The 22,102-nt window shown below is 39.8% G+C and overlaps 1 protein-coding gene across 3 annotated transcripts in view; it reads right to left on the bottom strand.

Moving 5' to 3' along the window:
• The window catches only part of LOC141172355 (transcriptional enhancer factor TEF-1-like), an 82,646-nt gene that overhangs the window by 47,022 nt on the left and 13,522 nt on the right, over window positions 1-22,102 (bottom strand). For all 3 annotated transcript variants that reach the window (XM_073656472.1, XM_073656474.1, XM_073656473.1), the window contains exon 2: window positions 312-580. In XM_073656472.1, the coding sequence (XP_073512573.1) occupies window positions 312-513 (202 nt within the window). In that variant the 5' untranslated portion in view covers window positions 514-580. The remainder of the gene's footprint in view (window positions 1-311; window positions 581-22,102) is intronic.

The raw sequence follows: 22,102 nt of genomic DNA, 5'->3' as shown, positions 1-22,102 counted from the left end.
TTCTTTGAAGCAGAAAATATGCACAGGCACAAAAACACAACCAGTGCCAGATTCATGATGCCCACACAGATGGCAGAATATATTAATTATGAGTATGGTGTGAAAGATCCTGAAGAATCAACCTAAGCCGCCAGCCATATATCAACCAACTGGTGCTCAAGACCTTCTAAAAGTGGCCAAAACATGCAGATATGATTTCAGGATTATTAAAAGTTTAATACAAAACTACAAAAAGTGACAAAATGTTAATTTTTGGTCATTAAATACAAGATCGTTATATAATTGGGTGTTTCTAAAACAATCCAACTCACCATACATCTTGCCTTCATCAGATAAGATAATCTTGCGCCTCCCGCATGGCGGGTATATTGCCAGTGCCTCCTGGAAGCTCTGTTCTATGTCTGGACTCCACACACCTTCTGCATCATTGTCTAGACTCTTTTCCATGGAATCTCCCAAATCCCCTGTGCTTTCTGGACTGCCAGCTTCACTCCACCCATTGTTGGGGTCCATGTTTGGAATAGGAGGGAAAGGAGAGGCTCCTCCAGGCCTCAAGTTATGAAAGACGACTCAGCAAAAGCTGCAAAATAAAAAAGATAGGTATATTAATACTTGACCTAATAACCATAAAACGTTCATATGGTGGACAACACTTATGCACATTTTGAGATACAGTTCCATTTCATAATCTATATAAAAAAAAATAGAACTTTTGCAATTTTGGGGATTTTTAGACTGACTTCCTGTTGTTTCAGGAAATAGCACATGTACATTAGCAGCATTGAGTAAACTCTGATCCTATATTTTTTATTGAAGCATCTAATGAGCGTGTGCAAAACACATTCTGAAGGGAGGGGGAGCTGTGAGATCACCTGTTGTGATTGATGTATCCTGTGCTATTGGCTGTGTATAGAGCAGTTATCAGTCATTGTAATCCTGTCTGTGATAAGGAGCCTGCTGAAAAAGCTTCCTGAAAGGACAGGAAGTATGACTCTGTTACTATAGATCTGACATTGCTCTTATATACAAACTTCTCGATCAAATATGAAGCAATAGACAAGAAGATTGTTGCAACATCAAGCAGTCTTCAAGTTCATTTACAACTGATTAATCTGGTCGAGCTCTTCCAATGTGATGTTAATTTTTAACCTGGATTTAATGAGAAGTCTGGGCTGTCTGACAACTTTGGTTAAAGAGTTTATTTAGCCTAACTGCTTTGAAACCAGTCCCGGATAAAATATTGTAAATGGATCTCCCTTGTTAAAAGTCCTCTGACGTTTTGAGATTTGATCAAGTGGATGTATTGTTGTTCATGTTTTAATGAAATAGTTGGAAACATATTGAAAACAAAAAATAATCCAAGAGGGAAATACCATCCAAGTCCAAGATTGGCAAGATGAAAAAATGATAAATGAAAAATAAATAAATAATAATAATAAAAAAAACACATGCAAAATGTGTAATTATGTAATAAAATTTACATATATGTAACACTTCACATTCAATGACAAAATCGGCATATAACACCTTTAACAGTAATGTATCAAAATATTGATTTTGATTATCAGCCAATTAATCCTAGAAGACAATTTTCCCCAGCCAGTTGTTCAGGAGCCACATGTGGCTTCCAAGCAGGTGGTAACTGTAAAAAACTTTTGCGCCCTAGTGGCACTAGAGATGATCAAAACAGTCAGTGCTATATGACTTGATCAAATCTTTCATTTTTTTCCTTTTAATACCTAGTTTTGCTCAAGATTTCATGTTCTCAAGATAGCCCCTGATGAAGGTGGTTCTACCAGCGAAACATGTCATGGAAGCAGAACTGATATTTTAATAGCCAGGGTCTAAGACATTTCGTAATAATGATTTATAGTGTTTGGCAATCTGCAGACCCCTACATATAAGGCTGATGATTATAGTCTACTATTGTGAATGGTTACATAATGCAACTATCAATTTATATCAGATCGAGATGTAAGTCCTTTTCCTTTTTATTTTTAAGTTTTTCAAACCTTATGATGGATATCCAATAAAGGTTACATTTTATAAAATAATTAATATAGTGGTGAGGGAAATGAGATTCTAGTTTGCCAAAAATAAAAACATACGTGAAGAGGGTTTGCAAATAAGAAAAGTTGGAGGACCTCTTCTTAAGGAATCAATACAATGACACCATATATACCATAGACAAAAAAAACATAGGTCACATTACAAGGGCAAGGGGGATGATAGATTTTTACAGACTAGAAAAATAAATGTTTTGTGGAAATTTTTCCAAGGATCTCATTTGATTATTTAAAAACGGGCAAAGGGGCAAACAGTCCGTGGGACAACGCACAGTGAAAGGGTTTTATAGTTGGTGAAGACATCTGTTCACTTACATGGAGGTGTTTAGAATCCATTGATATTGCATGTACCTTTGTTTTTTGAGGACAAGCTAAAGCTTTGTAGTGTTTGGGTGGACCAGACCCCATACTGTTTGAATAAAAAGGCCACAAGTGGGGTAATTCTACCATTGACCAGTAGGACCATTGTACAAGTAGACCACACAGGTCACAAGATCCAACCAGTAAATATTTGGCTTAAACCACTAGAGCTGGCTATGTACATCAGATGGCCATTAGAAGGCTACTGGCCGAAAGATCACTCGGGTGACAGCCATCTCCCCCGAACACAGAAGCTCTCATTTGGCCGAGTGATGCTGTGTTCTCCGTGAGAAAGCCGCCAACTGACACATCGGCCAATGGCTTATCTCATGGGGAACAATGCTATCGGCAGTCTAAAATCAGACATGCCTGATCGACATCACTCCCGACCATCATTTGACCAGTGCCCCCATACACATTAGACCATCGGATGAACCTGTCTATAGGTGGGTTTGGCCAACATAAGTCTAATGTATGGCCAGCTTAAGGATCTGATGATGTATTTTTTGGTTTGTTAATACAATTGTTGAGCGATTTTCAGTACCTTTATGACTACATTGCTTTCTTATAAGTGCTGACATTTAAGTGCTCAAATAAATCTAAGGAGAATATTGCAAACACCCAGGTGAGACATTCTAAGCGCACGTGAAGAATTTCATCTGGCCGAGAGGATGAGTTCAACCTCTGTTTAACTCATACAACATCTCATATAGGATATACATATGCAATGTGGATTGGCATGAAAATAAATAGTACATTATTGGATCTGACTGATTTATTCTTGGATCACATTTCACAATATTGGATCTTGCAGGGGCATATACTTTATACAGTAGCAGAAATCTTAGGCTGGGTTCACACCTTCATCAAAAATGTGATGGCAAAAAAATAATAGTGCCGATTGCATTTTAAAACCAGCACAACATATTAAAAGCAAAAATTCTTTATTGTGACTCCATTAAATAGTAGCATAGACGTTTTAAAAATACCTAGTCTAGTTGACTCTTAATAGTAGACCATCTTACTTTTAAGAGTCAGCTAGACTCGAAATGTGTCTGATATTTTCCAGGTCTAGCTACTATTTTAATGGAGTCACAATAAAGATTTTTTGCTTTCAATTCGCTGGGCTGGATTGAAAAACATTTGTCATCACTTTGAATAGAGCTGCTTCATATTTCACAAGCCTTATCCCTCCACTGAGGAGTGGATTGCACCAGGAACAAGATTATGCAAGATTTTGTTTTTTTGCCTTCCTCTGGATCAACATGTTAGGCTATGGGTTGAACTAGATGGACTTAGTCTTCCTTCAACCTTAAAAACTATGTTACTATGTATTCAGCGCACATATATTGGATGGGGTGAGCTCTATTCACAAATGTTCGAAACACCAAAGAAATGAGCTGGAACACATGTTGATCTAACTAATTTTGTTTTTAACCTAGGTTATGTACCCACAAACTTTCTTATACGACCACAACATTAACCCAAGAGTTCACCGAGCACCATTGTTGGTCATCATGTAACATATCGGGTTCTGAATTTATGAGAACTTGCCTAAATCTTGCTCTTCTCAGCAGTAAAAAACACTACAAATCTGCCTCCTTCATAATATATAGGACAGCCCGAAGCTTGTTTGCCCATCTCTCCAGGTTTGCAAGTGGAAAAAGGGGTAAACCCTGGGATTTCGAGTCATGACCATCTCCAATCCCCCTTGATTTTCTAAATTATTGAGATGTTTGGGAGTGTATCAATTTTGTATCTGCCCTCTTCTTGTAAATGCATACTAGGCTTGGATGAGCATGCATGTGCTACTAAAGGGTAGTGGTGTCTTATATTCCCTGAGAATAAAAGGATTCAAGCATAGTAAAATCCAAGAGTCTCGGGAGACTTAGGACACCACCATACACAATAATTTTGCTCCATTGAAAGTGACGTTCTTGGCCAACATTAATCTGGTATGTAAGGCCACCTTAAAAACACCTTTATTTTTACAACTTTAAGAATCATAGCTTTACTTAAAAAAAGCAATAAATACACCTTAAAAGAAAATAAAATATCCTTAAATTCCACAAAAAAACAAGATGCAGCTGGTGATGCCTGTAGCAACCATTTTAGAAGAGGTCATGGGTCTATCACAAGTGTGAACGGTAATCCTATTGGTCACTTACTATGGAATTTTTTTTTTTTACAAAAGTAGTTACATTTTTCTACTTGACCTCTACTAGCTCTTTAGGTGACATTTAGAATCACTGCCCATTGTCATTGTTAATTTTCTTACACCCATGTACTATGGAAAGAATTAAGACCAATGAGAAAAAGTAGGAAAAGAAAAAAAAAAGTTTAATTGACAGCAATGTCCTACACTCACAATATCACAGAACAAGCAGTCTTCTTCCTGTTGGTGGGCAGTTCTTGGAATACAAGGACAGATTGACCTCAGCCACATTGAGTGGGTCTGTCAGTCTGCCAGACTGCAGCAGGTGTGAATTGAGCCCATGTCATTGGAGCCGCTGGCAGGGATGGGGCACAGCAACCAACAGAGCACACATACAGTTTTAAGAGCTGTTAAAAGTGCTACTGATACCAAGGAGAGGGGTAAATTCATTTCATATATTAAAACTTGTGAAAAAAAAAAGTTTTTGAAGTCTGACTGCTGTCCACTTGGCCCTCAATGAAAGCATTTTTTTTTAGTTTTGACATTCAGATTTAAGAGAGGGAGGAAAGTTCACATCATGGGCACCCGATCAACCATTTTTTTTTTTTTTTGTGGCCATGATATACAATTGAAAGAGCCATTGGTTGATGTCTAGGAACGACCATCACAAGTTCCCACAAGTCACCGTGAAGGTGATAAATACAACTGAAAACATTTGTGACATTGGAAACCTTTGAAGAACCCATAGAACAAAAAAAAAATCTAAATAATAGTAGTAGTAAAACTAATTTAGCAAATCTACATTTGGTGGTCATTTAATGGCCAAGGTCGACAAGTATGAATGTACATTGAGGTGAATAAAACAAAAATGGAGAAGTTCTTTGACTGGCATAATTTAGCTTTTAGGTTCATGTTCCAAACTGCCTTCAGAAAAAGCAACATCATTAATTACGCCTGAGCTCTAAAGCTGCTACAAATTTCCCGTGATCCATGGTTAAATCATGACATTATTGAGCTCCACCAAGAGGCAAAAGTACACAGATTTCTTGCAATTTTTGCAATTTATGTCGGAATTCTTGGGATAAATGTTCAACTGTTTCTCCCATAGGGAAACAATACAGTTAGGCACTAGTAATGGTAAAGTTGCATTTTATTGGTGACCAACCAGAAGTTTCCTCTAAGATTTTTGTACTTTTACCCCACAATAGGTGATATGTAGAATAATAGTACAAAGGACCATGTGGAACTGACCACAATCATCAGGTCAATCTTTATTTCCCATTGTTGCGGAATTTGGTACACCTTTTTTTTTTTTAGAATAGTAAAAGTTGGAGAGCATCAGTTTGAAGCCATTGCTTTTAAGCTCACCATACACTTTAGATCGTTGTTGGCTGAATTATGTCAAGGCCAATTATTTAGTCCCCCCCCTCCCCCCCGACTCAGGAGCACTTGCTCTACTTGGCACTCATTTGTTCTCTATGAAAAAGCCACTACCAGAAATCTCTAGTGGCAGATTATCTCTTAAAGAACAGTAGAATCTGTAGACCGAAATCGGACAAGTCGGATCCTTGTCTTCCCCGACATCATCTGTAATGGTAGAGTAAGGGGCACCCATATACATTAGACTATAGGCCAAGACTGTCATCATAAATTTCTATTACCCGGATCATGAAGATGGATGGGGGGACTGTTAGTAAATGCTGGAAGTTGTAGTTTTGCAAAGGTTAGGGTACACTGCAGTAAAGCAATAGTCTTTGAGCTTCACTGTTGACACTAGAACAAAGTATCAGGCTGCCGTAATCATGATGACTGCGGGAAACAAGCCAACCATTTTCCCAACTAACTGAAAGAGAAAGCATTCAGAGGAGGTATGCAGAAGAAATATCTGGAATTCTGTAGGGGACAGGTAACTCGCACTGTTAGATCATTGTGACATCGCTATCCTGCAGGTTACCAGACACTTATTTACCAAAATAAAGCCCTGAACTTCAGCCAAACCTCCAGGAACGAGGACAACATCCAGGGTTTGCTCTTACTCGTCTGAGTATAAAGCAACGCCATTGTCTAAATTCACTGTAAGCAGGCATTATGTAGTGTGAACAAGAAGGCCTCAGACACATCAATGCTCCAAGGATACTGCTGCACCACCTTCACAGCCACCTTGGTATATCAAGGAAAGTTGAGTAATTAACAATATTATAACTAACACAACTGTCATCAAGATTTTCTAAGTCAAATCAAAACAAAAATATGCATTATCCCATTGTTCTACAGGCTTGAATAATGAGACAACTTTGTTCAAGACTGTTAGAAAGGTAGACCAAAACCATCTCATTGGTGATCACCTCCACAAAAGACATTGACTTTATGAGCAATTTTAGACACCATTTTGGAATTTTAAAGGAATTGTTCCACAATACCAACTCAACACCTATCCTAAGAATAGGAGATAAGTGGTTGATCAGTAGGGGTCTGACTGGATGGAGATGCTGAACCATCACTCCAATTAAATAGAGGACTCCAGAGCCACGTTCTTAGGATTAGACCCCCAGTCATCAGTGACTTATCAACCATTCTATGGACAGATGATAGATGGGTCAACCCCTCTACTAAAGCCCCAACAATCCCTATTATAAGTTAAAGGAATTCATCAGAATTTAGGTGGGAACCATCGTAGAGGTCATGGCTTCTTCTTAACACTTTGTTACTATTTGACATGTTTCTTGTAAATGTACCCTGCTTGCAAGCAACAGTTAAATAAATGATGTGGGTAAAATTATCCATATATCATGTCAAGCCAAGGAAACATTACAGGAACACTCCGATCAAAACTTTTGTGCCTTGTCCAGAAACTAAGGGAATAGAGAAACACAAAAGGCTACTCGAACACTCGCACTTGGCTTGCCATAAGTTTTCCTTTAAGTTACTATTCAATAATATTAGTTACAGGAACAAGTTTATAACAGCCTTTAGGATGGGGCTACACAATATACAGTATGTGAAAGGCAAATCTCAGACAATTTGACAACCAAAAACATTTGAGCAACAGGAAATTGAACACATTTGAAATCATTTACATCTTTTCCACGGTAGGTCACAATGTGACACCATAGCGCTCCAGTCTTATCTATGAGAGATGCTGCCAGACTCCTATGGAGAATATGACGAGCACACAGTTCATTCTCCCACCCCAAGACATCATTTGGGTGCGGCCCAACTTTGTCTAAAGGATATGGGGGGCTTAAGTTTTAGAGTTGTCCCCTATACATGGGATAGGGGATAAATTCCAGATTGCTGGGGTCAAACCACTGGAGCCCTTACCGATCCTGAGAACCCGGGCACTGAAGAGCCTTGTGTGAATGGGGTGGTGGTCAAAAAAGCAAATTGACAATTTTCTGTTCTCCCCGTGATTGTCTGTGTTTCCTCTGGGTGCACTGGTTTTCTTCCACACTCCAAAGACATACCGATAGGGAATTTAGATGGTGAGAGAGATGCTGATGTCTGTAAAATGCTGTGGAATTAATGGTGCCATATAAGCAAGTAAAATAAATAAGAATAACAAAGAATGGAGCTGCAATGCACATGATTGGTTCTCGGGATTGGTAGGGGCCCCAGTGGTTGAACTCCCCACAATCAGGATGTTCGAGATTGGTGGGGGCCCGAGTGGTTGGACTCCCAGCAATCAAGATGTTTTCGGGATTGGTAGGGGCCCCAGTGGTTGAACTCCCTGCAATCAGGATGTCCGAGATTGCTGTGAGCCCCAGTGGTGGGACTCTCAGCAATCAGGATGTTCTCGAGATTGGTTTGGGCCCTAGTGCTGCGACTCCCGGAAATCAGGATGTTCTCGAGATTGGTGGGGACCCTAGTGGCGAGACTCCCAGCAATCAGGATGTTCTCGAGATTGGTGGGGACCCCAGTGGTCAGACTCCTATTAATCAGGAAGTTGTCTGTTACCCAATGGATTGGGCATTACTTTCAAACTCTAGAATACCCCTTTAAATGGCACATTGTTGGTGAAGGGGGAGCTTCAAGCTACACCTATGAATATATATGCAACTACCCTTGTGAGCTATGTAGTTTGATAAACAATGTTGTTACTATGAAGGCTATATCCTAAAGTGGATGATCGAAAACATTATGTAAGTAACTCAATAAAAAGAAAAAATGAATTATAAAATGCAAGTACAAAGTATTTGCCACACCTCAGGCTCCCCCAGCTTTCCATCCCCCACTTCCACCCACACCATGGGCAGCCTGTCAAACAGCACTGACACGCCAGACCTCCTGCTCTCCAATCTTAGCTGCAGAACAGGTGGACTTGCCCAGGGCAGCTGCTCCACACAGGATCTGGAGATACAGGACAGAGATTACAGTGGATAGAGTGCACCAAGGGCGAAGGGGAGGACACTGAAATCTGTAAAAGGGGAATCAAAGTTTAACACAATATTACTGTATTTCTTCTAATTAGAAAGAAAAAAAATAGAATAAAAAAATAATAAAAATAATAAAATATGGGTAATAGGTAATAAAAAAAAATTAGGAAGAAGAGGAAAAAAAACGTAAACTTGACATCAAGTCATAAAAAGTACAAATAAGCAAATGTATGAAATTCAGATCTCCACTGGATTTGTGTCATGGTCAACATTTCGACAACTCATAAGTTGAGTTTTAATCCGGCAAGGCTCCACGTGGCCTTAGACATGTTAATTCCTTGATTGAGTTGATGAAGACTTGCATCACAGCATGTAAAGTATGGCAGGCACCCAGTTCTATCCTGCTGGACCACTTCTGATGCACCTGGATTGGAATGTGTCCAGTCAATCAGCTGCACATGCTACTATATCTTGGCATGAAACATGAAGAATTCCCACAGATGAGATAAATAGATATTTGTTTACAGTTTTTGGAATATCTTTTTCCGATTATCACATCTACAAAGGATATTTGGTTACCCCCAGTAAGTATTTCCCATGTCATTCTCGGCAGAGGAAAAACAAACTATAGAGGATAATTCCACTATTCCATTAAACATTGCAAACAATTAGCAAACACTTGTTGTAAAAATAGCCAGTCAAAAAAAACCTTAATAGACACATGTAGGCGTTGTGCACATGGCAGAGGTAGAGTCCTTAAGGCCCATGGAGACGAGTCAATAATAGGGGAAAAGTGTTTGTAGGAACGGTCGTTCCCGACTATCGGCCCATCTAAACAGGTTGACAAACACGACGGTGGCTTAAAAATCATCGTTATCGGCAGCATATCGTCCAATGTAAACGTGCTGGCGATAGGATATCCTTCATGCACAGAATAATTGTATGAATTATTGATCTGCGCAACAATTCTGATCAACCGGCATAAAGTAGATGAGTGCCATTCTCTGAGGTAACTACCCATCACTAGCGCAGTGCTTTACCCTGTTTCTCCCCTGCATTATGGCTATCCATCTGATGAAGGTCTGAAGTTTAAGACCGAAATATTATGTTTGGATTGCACTACAAATAAAACTTTAATTTTGTGTTCTTCACTTGGAGTGCCGAATTCCCATTTCTTTGCATTATTGCCATAGAGTGGTATCCTATCCGAGTACCCATCAACACGGAGTGATGTATATCTTGATCTAAGCTCTAGATCGGTGGGAAAAGTTGACCGTTAAGACCGCCAATGATGGCCATAATGGGGCACTTTATCCCTACTAGAATGAAATGTCAGTGCGCATGCTCATTCCCTTTGTACAGCACTCTGACAGTCCTATAGAGAATGAATGGAGCTGCGGTTGAGCATGAGCACTGCCGCAACATTCTAACTGGAATAAAAATGCTAATTTCTGGAGATCGTTGATCTAGATCTAGAAGTTATTGCCTATCCTGTGGATCGGTAATAACTTCCTTCCTTTTGGCCCTTTAGGAGGCATATTTTGCTTAAAATAATAGGATCTTATGAAATACATTAATTCAAAGTGATGCCTCCAATGTTTTTAAGGTTACACCATTAAAAAACTTGGGTGACGCAATACCCTCTTAGCAAGTTCAGCTAAGAAGTCGTAATATAGGCATGTGTTTCAGTGAGATAAGGTGAATTTCTATAACTAATGTGATAATACTCAAGAAAGAAAAAAAACAATAAAACCCTACAAGAACTGATATAAAAGGCTGAATTTTTTTTTCATTCAATGTATATTTTTTATTATACCGATACATTATACTTGACGGAAGCAGCTCAATGTCTATTTGTCACATGTTTCCGGCTTTCTGGTTTCTCATCTGTTCTTTCCTGCCAAACCTTTGTTTTATTCTCCCATTTAAACATTCTGGTCTCCACTCTCCTTTGTGCAAAGAACTGTCAAACATTCTAAACAATAAAGTTTCCATGCCAAATATATACAAAGTTCAGATGGTCTCAACATTGTTCCCCTCCAGTCATGGGACTTGGGAGCATCACCAGCTAATATGTGACAATTATGGTAATATATAGCCCCCCACTGTGCTCCCATTTACTTCACCAAACACACATGGTTCAATTACAATGTGCCGTCTTGTAAAAAGAAGATACTTATTGAGAATTCACTCTTTAAACAAGAAAAGAAGACCAGTAATGCAAACATACTAGAGTGGTATCTCTCCTTTAAGTACTAAAAAGTTGAAAACAGTATTGTACTGGAGCAGCGGGCCAATTGGGAAAATCTAGGCAAAAAAGGAACAAAGCAAAAAGTAAAAATATATAGACCCCAACGCATAATAAAGGTAAAATATAAAAAATAAGAAAAAAAAAATACTTATACTCATCTCACCACTCACCTCTCTGACCACCATCATCATCATCACTCATCCGGTCCTTGTCGCATATTCTGCTCCCTGCTTTTCCCCGGACCTCTCACATTGAGGTGGGATTTCCGGCTCTGATGTGGTATGGGAGGGTTTTGTGCAAAAACATGAAAGGCTGTGACATCATGACCTGGCGTGCGCATGCGCAAAACCGCGCCAGGCCTAATCAGAGCCGGAAGTCCTGGGTCACTGATAGAGGCCTGGGGATTTCAGTGCTAGTGGCGGGATCAGGAGATGCAAAGAGGACTGAATGGGTGATGGTGAGGAGCAGAAGGGCCCGAGGTGAGAATTAACATTTTTTGTTTACCTTTTGACCCATCTTTTACCTTCTGACCCCTTTGCTCCTCATCTTCTGATCAACACTACTAGCGCTGAAATTCCCGGGCCTCTGACAGTGACAAGACGTTTGCGACCCTGATCAGGTCCTGGACGCTTCAGCGCATGCTCGCACAAGGTCACGGTGCATGTCATAATATTGTGACCTTTCACGTGCTTGCGCAGAACCTTGATAGGCTTAATTACAGACGGAAGTGCCAGGTCACTGAGATAGGCTCGGGAATTTCAGCACTAGCGGCAGGGATTTGAAGATGTGAGGAGCAGAGGGACCATAAAGGTAGATAGTAAGGTGAGTATAAGGATTTTTTTTTTACCTTTTGATGGCCCTCTATGGTTCATAAAAATGGCGGCCACCACCTTGTTGAATCCGCCCGGAAGCGAATTACTAAAAATACTCAGTTTAGCGAATGCAAATTTTTGAACAATTAAATTCCACTCAAACTTTTTCACTCATGTCTATTGCTAATTATGTATAATAAAAAATATATTCTAAAAATAACAATTAAGCCATAACCATACTGAACAGATGGCCCTACACTATTCAGAAGGTTACGATGTATGAATTTTTCTGCTCAATATCTTTCACATTTTTCTATATCTTATTATGTCAATCACCTTGCTTCCATTTTCATTTCTCATTTTGCCTTGCATTGATTTATAAGATTTTAAATTACAATAAAAAAAACAATCCTAAATTAAATTTAATGAAAATTCTTTTGGAAAACTTTTTTATAATATTATTTATATGTTCATATTATTTTTTTTATATGTCCAGAAATAGATCCAACATAGTGGAAAACACTTGATAACACTCCCCAATTTTATTTTATGGAATCCATCCATCACATAATTTTTTATTTAATTAGTAGAAATTAATATCTAGTCCAGGTCTGGAAGGAGATCCCACAGGAGACCATCCACAACCTCATCAGGAGCATGCCCGGGCATGTAGGGAGGTCATACAGGCACGTGGAGGCCACACACAATACTGAGCCTCATTTTGACTTGTTTTAAGGACATTACATCAAAGTTGGATCAGCCTGTAGTGTGTTTTTCCACTTTAATTTTGGGGTTGACTCCAAATCCAGGCCTCCATTAGTAAATAAATTTGATTTCCATTGATGATTTTTGTGTGATTTTGTTGTCAGCACATTCACCTTTGTACAGAACAAAGTATTCAATGAGAATATTTCATTCATTCAGATCTAGGATCTGTTATTTGAGTGTTCCCTTTATTGTTTTGAGCAGTGTATATACATACATATATATATATATATATATATATATATTTTATTATTTTTTTTTTATTATTTATTTATTTTTCACACTATAAATGTGAAAAAAAAAGATAAGCGCTGAAAATTAGAAATTCGAAGTGAATTCTGTATGTAAGAGGTAAAGGGCAAACATACTTTTTTTTTATATAGAATATCATAAAAAGTAAGGGGCAAAGTATGTCGGTTTTAATTGAGCACAAAGATCATTTTCATTATATTCTACAAGTGACAATATAATGAATACAAGGACGACTAATTATCACCGAAATCGAAAAAAGTTTTTAAAATATATAGACTCAAATAATCATTTTAGTAAAAAAAAGTGTACAATTCTTTACATATCAGATCTTTCGGCATATAAACACGAGCGTTATCCTCGGTGCAGATTGCTCGGCTCAGTGGTGTAAACTACAATGTTTAACTAGTGAGACAAGCAGATTTTCTGGCAGTGTAGTAACTTGTACACAAAGAGGCAGCGGAGAACAAATCACAGACCAGGAAAGGGTAGTGGGACTGTGGAAAGATCTAGAAGCTCAGAGCCAGACCTTCCCACTAGAACTTTTTTTTTCCTTGCTCTCAGAGGCAGGAAGTGGTTACAGATAGAAATCTCAGCTTCTCTCCCAGCGAGGCAGAAACATGGCTCTTCTGGCTCCACTTTTATTCACCAGGAGTTGGTTTTGGAAAACAATGACGTTTCCTGTTCTGATGAGACATGCAGATTCACAGCAAAAGTCAATTTTGGATATTCTCAACCATAAATGTACTGCCTCGTTTATGGCTACTACCAGGGTTTGGGCTGAGGCTTCATTCCATTTTAGAAATGAAGAAACTCGCCCGCAAAATGTGCCCAAAATCATCCGTCAGCACTATTTTTTGATTTCTTTGTATCTTGAAGGTGTGTTCCCGTTCCTATCAGTAAAGGCCCCCATACACATTAGGCTAATGTTGGTCGAACCCTCCGTAATGCATATGGAGGCCCTGGACAACTGATTGTTGGTGGACATTTTGATTTCACCGATTGGTTTGTTCTCCTGGAGGTAAGCCATGATCAAACATGTCTGGCTTTCTCATAGAGAACACAGGAGCGCCCGGCCAAACGAGAACTCCAATGAAGCTTCGTTCGGCCAACAGCCATCTAGTCTCCATGCCAATCAATGTCTATGTACGGTCCCAATGTACATTGAAGGGGTTGTTCTACACCTTCTGAACCAGCATTTAGCAATGTTGGCGATGTGTTTCCAGGTGGTCCCATGAAGTTGTCTGCTCTGAAGGATTACTGCAGCTAGTCCACGCCAACTGACTGTTATTTCACTTGATCGCTACAGCCAAAATCCATGACTTTTGATAAAGAGAGTGCTGGCATCGTTCTGGGAGTTGAGTTTTTGTGTTTTTTTAAATTATATCTGGGGTGCTTATTAGCTAAGTATGGGTTGTCCTGTAGTGGAAACCACCTTTAAACTGATAATACACATTAGACTAATGTCAGCCAAACTGGCCAATATCAACGGGTTTGGCCAATGGTCAGGTGTGTATGGGCCGAAAGTGATGTAAATCAGGAATGTACGATTTTCTACAGCCGATCACATTGTTCTCTGTGAGATAAGCCACCAGACAACGTGTCAGTCGGTGGTTTTCTCATGGAGAACACAGGAGTGCTTGGCCGAATGAGCTCTGCTCTGTATGGGATAGGGTGAGATGGCTGCCAGTCGAACAATCTTTCAGCAGACAGCCATCTGCTGCTGGCTGGCCTTAAAGTACCTGATCTGCAGGATTGGTAGACAATCTAATGTCTATGGGGGACTCCTGACTCTTTCCCAACACATGATCTCAGGGAAGAGAATAAGCGGTACAGAGGCATTCCAATGCCTAATCCTTGGGTTCTGCGCGAAAATAAGCGACTAATCAGACATTGACTCTCTCATGGAGAACACATGAAAGCTCAGTTGAGCCAAGCGTTGATGTGTATGGAGGAGTCTGGAAAGAGATACTGTAGCTTTCAGCTGAATGATCGTTTTAATGTGTATGTGCGCCTTAACTTAAAAATAAATTAGACACATGGTGTTTGTATGAATTCCAAACATTAATAGGGAATACAAAACATTTCTGAAAAGAATAAAACATCAGAACCAACTTAGTAAGTAAATTGATAGTTTTAGTTGCTTTAAAGCCCTATATTCATTTATAGAGATGTGACTGTAGTGGCACAAAAGAATTGCCATCAGTCAATCACTGGAACAATCACTGATCTTGTGCTGTCTGCCTGAACCCAGTGATTGATGCAGCGGTCAAGTGCTGTCAACGATGCATCCGGGTCAACAGAGACCGGCGGAGCAGCAGTCGGCAAGTAATAACAGTTTTTCCATTTTCATTAAAGGTCGAATCATTGGGCTCTTAAAGTTCAAATTGAACAACCCCTTCTCAATCCCAATGTCTCCCCCTTGTTAAATAATAACACCCATACCTACCTCCAGTGCTAGCGTCGTTCAAGTGATGTTGGTACTGGCTCTCTCAGGGATCACTTGACATTGTTGTGTCACGCAATCTCTGCGGCCAATCAGCACTGACTTCACTCTCCCTGACTTTGGACGAATCACATACATCTGGAGGAATGCCATGCGATCCCCGGGAGAGCCAGAGCCAACACCGCTGGAACGGCGTTGGCCCTGGAGGGGAGTATAGTTGTTAGCATTTTACAAGGGGGAGACATAGTAATTGAGAAGGGGTTTAAATTAAGAATCTGCAAAAAAAAATGAAAAAATGTTATTATTGCTAGAAAGATTAAGCAAAAGGACCTTTAGTGCTTAGAAAAGCAGACGATTGAGGAACTAAAGTTATGGGCCACGAGTTGCCCAATTTACCGTTCTCGGATTTTCTATAACAAGGCATCTGAGGTCTATGATGTCCCCGAAAAATGTGCTTCTAAGTTTGAGAAATTCTTTATTTGTGAGGTTGCCATAGAGCAGAGAATATTAGCCCGAGGTAAAGAACACAACAAGTTACATAAAGGATGAAGTGTTGCCTGGAAAGATATCGTGTCACTTCCTAAGTGACTCAGTCATAGTGGAAGAACAATGAGAGGATGTGAGGAGATGTGTCCAGTGCACATGATCTGGAATTAAGGACTTCTTAAGAATAAATCCTGGGTTCATTTGTTCATTTACAGAAGAAACAGTTATCTACAGTACTCCATAGAAAAACAAGAAATAAGAAGTCCTCGACTGTCTTCAAACAAATGCCACCTCGTATTATTTTAATTGCACCCTTATCCTCAATTCAAAATAAAGAAAGCAAAAAAAAAAAATTGGTAACCCCCATCGGTAAAAGTCTGGCCTATCAAAATTATCAAAGTATACAATTAACTAAACCATACAGTAAAAGCAGTAAAAAAAAAAATCACAAATTTTGAATTGCGCTTTGTTTTGTCACCACATCTCCGTAAAAAAAAATTGCAATAAAAACGATCAGATTTACCCAAATTGGTACCAATAAAAACATCAGGTATCCAAGCAATAAACAAATGGGGTCACAAACCATTTTTTTTTTACTTTTCAAAATTTTTCACCACTAAAGTAAAAAAGAAATAAAGCCTGTTTGATATCGCCGTAATCGCACAAGCCTGGAAAATAATGTTGACAAGTAATTTTTACTACACAATGAATGCTTTAAAAGCCAATGGTGGAATTGGCTTTATTTGCTGCAGGTTTATACTGCACTGCAGGGAGGGCGCCACATTCAATTTTCAATTCGGGCAGCAGGAAATCTAGAATCGGCCCTGGCGCTAACATATTCCGCGGTACTTTACAAATCAGAGAAGTGTTTCCATCAGAACATCATTCTTTCAAAGTGTTGCAATAACATACAATCAGAGTTGTGAGAAAGTTCAGATTCCAGTCTATCGGCCTGCAGATCCCTGTAGTAAGGACAGAGCACAGGGTGCTATAAACATGTCCTGCAGGCTGCTGATTGCCCATAATTTACCATAGTTGTTCTTCTAGGTCATTATGGGAACACAGTAACTAATAAAAGTAGTGATTTCAACAATAAACAAGCCAATAATGGCCCAAAGTTCATTCCATTGTTACCAAAATTAGTTTGCCACTTTATGGACACATGTTTTGCCCTCAGTCCCAGGACCAACCCAACCCCATTCAAAATTGCCCATTTGTGGGCCCAGCACTTTTTGACATGAGACATGCTATATGCCAGGTCTGTTTTAGGACTGTCATATCAAATGCAGGTCAAGTAGCATGTATGTCCTTCAGGACAAACAAGAAATATGCTGTCTTCAATATCCAAATGATACGAGGGGCAAACGATCATATTCATAGTGTCTTGTCCTCATACAATTTGCATTGTCCCATGTAAAAGGACCGGTAAATGAGTGCCGATTGATGACCATTAGGGCAGGTTTGAAACATTTGTGGGTGTGGACTCACCGCGCCCTGGGCCGGGCTTACCCTGGAGCGGTGTGACTAAGTGTGTACCGGGTCTTCACTAGGGTCTCTGATGGTGATAGGCTGGTCTGCCAATAGACACCAGGTACTACTCCAGTGCAGTCATCGGTTGGGACTCTAGTAGCTGACCGGAGGCAAGGGGAACGAGATACAGGAGGGCTAGTCAAAAGTATAGTCAGACGTTCCGAGGTCAGGGCAGGCAACACAGGTTCACAAAACAGAGATGGAGGCGTCAAATTGAGCGGCTAAACAGGTCGGGTCGATAACAGGAGACAGAATACTGGGAAATGCGTAAACAGGTGTTAGCAGGCTAGGAACCAATGTTCGGGAGAGGAATGGAGGGTGGAGTTGCCCGATATATAACCTGCTAACAAGTGATGGGCCGGGGAAGCAGATCTCTGCAGGACAGAGTGGATCCAAATTCCTGCAGAGTTCGGTCGCACCCCCTATGACTCATAGCCAGCACTAGGCAAATCAGGGCGATCGTCAGGTACTGGGTGGAGCAGAGCGACACACACAGTAAGTAGGGCAGTGCTTAGAAGGCGTACGAGTGGCATAACAAGGTGCAGACGAGTGCATTTGCTGTTCAAGTGCTATCCAACAAAACATTGGACCACACTTGGACCGATGTTAGTTTATGGGGCCGTGCACAAGTCCAATTTTTCCCTCAGACAGAAACTCTCCTAGAAAAAAATTGCTGCATTCCCGAGTTTGATCCGCACTTGGCTACTCAAGTCAATGAGTCCGTGGAAAACATTGGACTGCACTCGGATGACATCTGAGTGCTGTCCCATTTCGACAGCCTCATGGAATATAGAAGATGGAGAATTTTTTTTCTCCATCTTCTCCTCATCAGAGAGAATCGGAGCACACTATTCTGACACTCTGATCAAACTCTCGGATGAGAGGATCTACGACCGTCTGCTCCTGCCGTTATGGCTAGAAATCTCACCTTGTAAACCTGTAACACTACAGTGCTTAACTTCATGCGGGCTAGACTGCTTTCGAAAGGAAAAGTTGCGGTAAAACCTAAATTATCAATATTAAAATTTGCACACATTTTACCATCCACTTTTCTCTTGATTCAGCTGATTATGTAACGATATGGTAACATATTACGGCATGTAAGGGCAACATTGCTTCTCAAGAGTGTGGAAAAGGCGAATGACAAGCCATGAAAGTTTTCCAATTGCATATTCCGATATAAAGAGATAAAATCTACATATGGGCGTAAACAAAAAAACATTTGCATTGCAACCCAGTACCTAAAGACCTAAAGACTCACTCAGCCTACAGCCAGGCAGACTGATTGTTATCTTACAGATGACAGAAACCTAAACACCCCATACCTTCTGGGAGAGGCCCTGCTGCACATCTGGACTTGCCCAGTCTTCCTGACCCCCTGGGGGTAGGTGAATAGATGGGGGGATGGAAAGAGATGTTATCAGACTTGTGAAAGATCGCCTTGGGACAGAAGAAGTATGATAAGACTGGCCAGAAGTTTTACAAGGTTGGTCTGGAAAAACTTTGCTGTTTACCAGAAAACAACAAAAAAAAAAAGTTTGTTAAAAAGTAAAAAAAATAAATAAATTCAATGTCACATTGCACTGGAGATAGGTCTGAGTTACAATGTAACCGTGTGTTGGTACAAAAGTAGCCAGGCAACGCCAACACTTCCTGAAATAAGTTACCTGTGCATGCAAAGTACCAGCCAGAGGTCTCCTTGTAAAAGTGGCCAAACATGACTCATACAGAGATCGGGAGCGGAATGACTATATATTGGATCTATAACCAAAAGGGCAAAATTGTGGAACCAACAAGGAATGATGGTGGTTGTCTTGACAGTCACAACCTGGTGCCCAAAGGAACCCAATAAAAGCAGTACTAGACATACCATGAGATGGAAAAGATCTCAATGCACATTAGATGTAAGCCTGTTCAGTGTCGGACTGGGGTGCCAAAAGCCCACCAGTAAAATTCACTCTGGGGGTCCACAGCTACATGTAAATATTACATTACTCTCATTCGCAAATTTACCTGTTATAAGAAACTGGGTAGTTTGGTAAATGAGATGCTGCCATTGTCTGTACATAGAGAATCAAGTGTATTGTACCAACTATTGTTTACATATGTGAGTGAGGGGCCCACCGGGGAATTTACCTGTTCTCCTACTGGCCAGTCCAAGCCTGAGTCTATTTTATAGTGGTGTCCTGACTCTCCCCTAACAGCAGATGTCAGGGGGAAAGAAGAATTGGGCATTTGCATTTCAGCATGCCCAATCCTTTGCTCTAGGTGAAGACAGTCTACTGCCAAAGTCTGGCCAAGACTATTTCCTCTCTTCCATTGAAAACGTATCATCTTTAAGTACACATAACGTTTCTTTCAGGCAGGTCGACGCCTTGACCTGCCAGAAAAAGTGTATTTCTATGTAACAACCACTCACTGTTCATATGTTCAGGCCTTTGAGCATATTTTAACCGCTTCAGGTTTCCAACTACGCCAAGCGGCTAAAAGAAGAGATCTGACCATCCTCCAAGCTAATTCCTCTCTGAAGATGCTCTATACTTTACAATACAAGTCAGCGGGAAGACTGAAAAGATGTTCGGGCGTCATTTTGAGTTGTTTTGCAATCATTTGTGTTTCTTCATTGTTGAATGGAGATAAAAATAAAAAAAAACCTTTGGAAAAAGCCAGTAAAAAAGGCCTCCTAAAAACGCTCCAAAAAAAAATCACAGGTAGCAAAAAACGAAGAAAAAGTGCTCGGGAAAAGAACAAAAAAATAACAAAAAAGTCGCTTCGGGGAAACAATTGGCAATGTTTCCTGAAATTTATCCCCCTTGAAAAAAATGTTGGGTAGTTGAGTTTATGCTCAGTATGTATGGGATGGTTGGTTAGGATAGCGATCTATAAAAAATTGCACTCAATCGTCCATTATTGTGCGTTTTTAGCAGCTTAATTTGTAGGATTTGTTATAGATTTTGAGTCAAAGTCCAAGCGTTTCATATGCGAAACTGCCGATCTATTTGAATGGGGGCACAAGACGCACATTTTGGCAATCGCTGATTAGTCCCGGTGTTTGAAGCCCCCCGAGATAACATTCAAATCCACATGTTGGATAACACTTGAATAAAGTTAAAAATTAAAAAAAAAAACACATTTCTGATCAACCACTGCATAGCTAATTTTACAATGAAAACTTAGAAGAAAAATAATTTTTAAAAATGCAAAAAAATATAAAGGTTTAAGCTGCATTATGATTTCAGCAAAAGGGAATAGTTAAAAAAGTTGCTGAATGTGGATATGAAAAGCGTGCATGTACAAGAACTTTACACAGCTCACTTCCAGCATCTGAATTTTCCGCCTTTTTTTTTCTGGAATGTTAAACATTTGGAATGTAACCAATTTCCTAAACAAGAAAGGATCCTCTGCCACGGAAAGCCAGCATTATGTCATATACTCCGCAGACGAAAAAAAAGGTCACTTAAAGAATGTAGCCATGAAAAAAGCCGGAATTGTAGAGTGGAACTAAAAAAAAAAAAAATGAAATCTTCGCTCTGTGACCGAACAAAACAATAACAGCGGAGACAGCCATTTTATAGACCATGTTCAGCTTGGAAGTGACACAAAGTCGGGTTTCAGATACATCTATAGTGAAACATTCTATGCAGTGCACACGAAGAGTTTTTGTTTGCAATGTTAAAAATGCAGCACTATCTGGACTTGTTTTGTTTGGGTTTTTTTTTTGGGAGGGGGGATTTAACCATAGGCATTTCCATAAGACGTAAAAAAATGAGAAATTCTGTGTTTTTTGAAGCCATAATTACTTCCAAAATAGTGCCCTTATTTTCTTTGGCCCATGTGGGCAATTTTTTACACAAGTTCCAGCACGTCAGGTACAACATTATTACCCCTTCGGAAACCATAGAGCTCATTTTGATGAATGCATACTTTCCACTATGCTCGTTTTGGATGTATAAGCTCTTCTTCTACAGCTTCTAGAGGATCAATCAGAAAAATTGCCCTCCGACTTTCAATTCATTACGCATTTTGTAATTTCTAAGAAAGCAGGAGCCATCTTGACATTGTGCACACAAAATCATGTTTTGTTACCATTTTTCTAGGGAAAAAAAAAAACAGAACCCTCTAGAGACTCCTTAAGTCTCTAGAGGGTAAGTGTGTTATACCATACAGAAGACATAACTACTTCCGAAATAGTGCTCCATTTTCTTTGGCCCATTTGGGCAATTTTTTACCTTGCGGTAAACAAGTTCCACCACATAAGGTACAACATTATTACCCCTTCGGGAACCAGAGAGCTAATTTTGATGTATTATTTACTTTCCACTATGCACTTTTTGGATGTATAAGCCCCTCTTCTACAGCTTCTAAAGGATCAATCATAAAAATTGCCCCCCCGACTTGCAATTTGCCTCCCATTAAGCATTTTGTAATCTCTAAGAGAGCCGGAGCCATCTTGACATTGTGCACACAAAATCATGTTTTGTTACCATTTTTCTAGGAAAAAAAAACTGAATATGTACAGTAAATATTATAACCCTCTAGAGACTCCTTTGATCTCATGACTTTCATCACCAGTTTTTGGTCTCACCCTGAAGACATGGTGTCTTCCCTC

The sequence above is a fragment of the Phyllobates terribilis genome, unplaced genomic scaffold (assembly GCF_046119375.1).
Source record: "Phyllobates terribilis strain yellow unplaced genomic scaffold, ASM4611937v1 Scaffold_12__6_contigs__length_324123572, whole genome shotgun sequence".
NCBI classification, from domain to species: domain Eukaryota; kingdom Metazoa; phylum Chordata; class Amphibia; order Anura; family Dendrobatidae; genus Phyllobates; species Phyllobates terribilis.
Note: the sequence above shows the minus strand (reverse complement) of the source record. Positions and strands in the feature narration are given on the sequence as shown.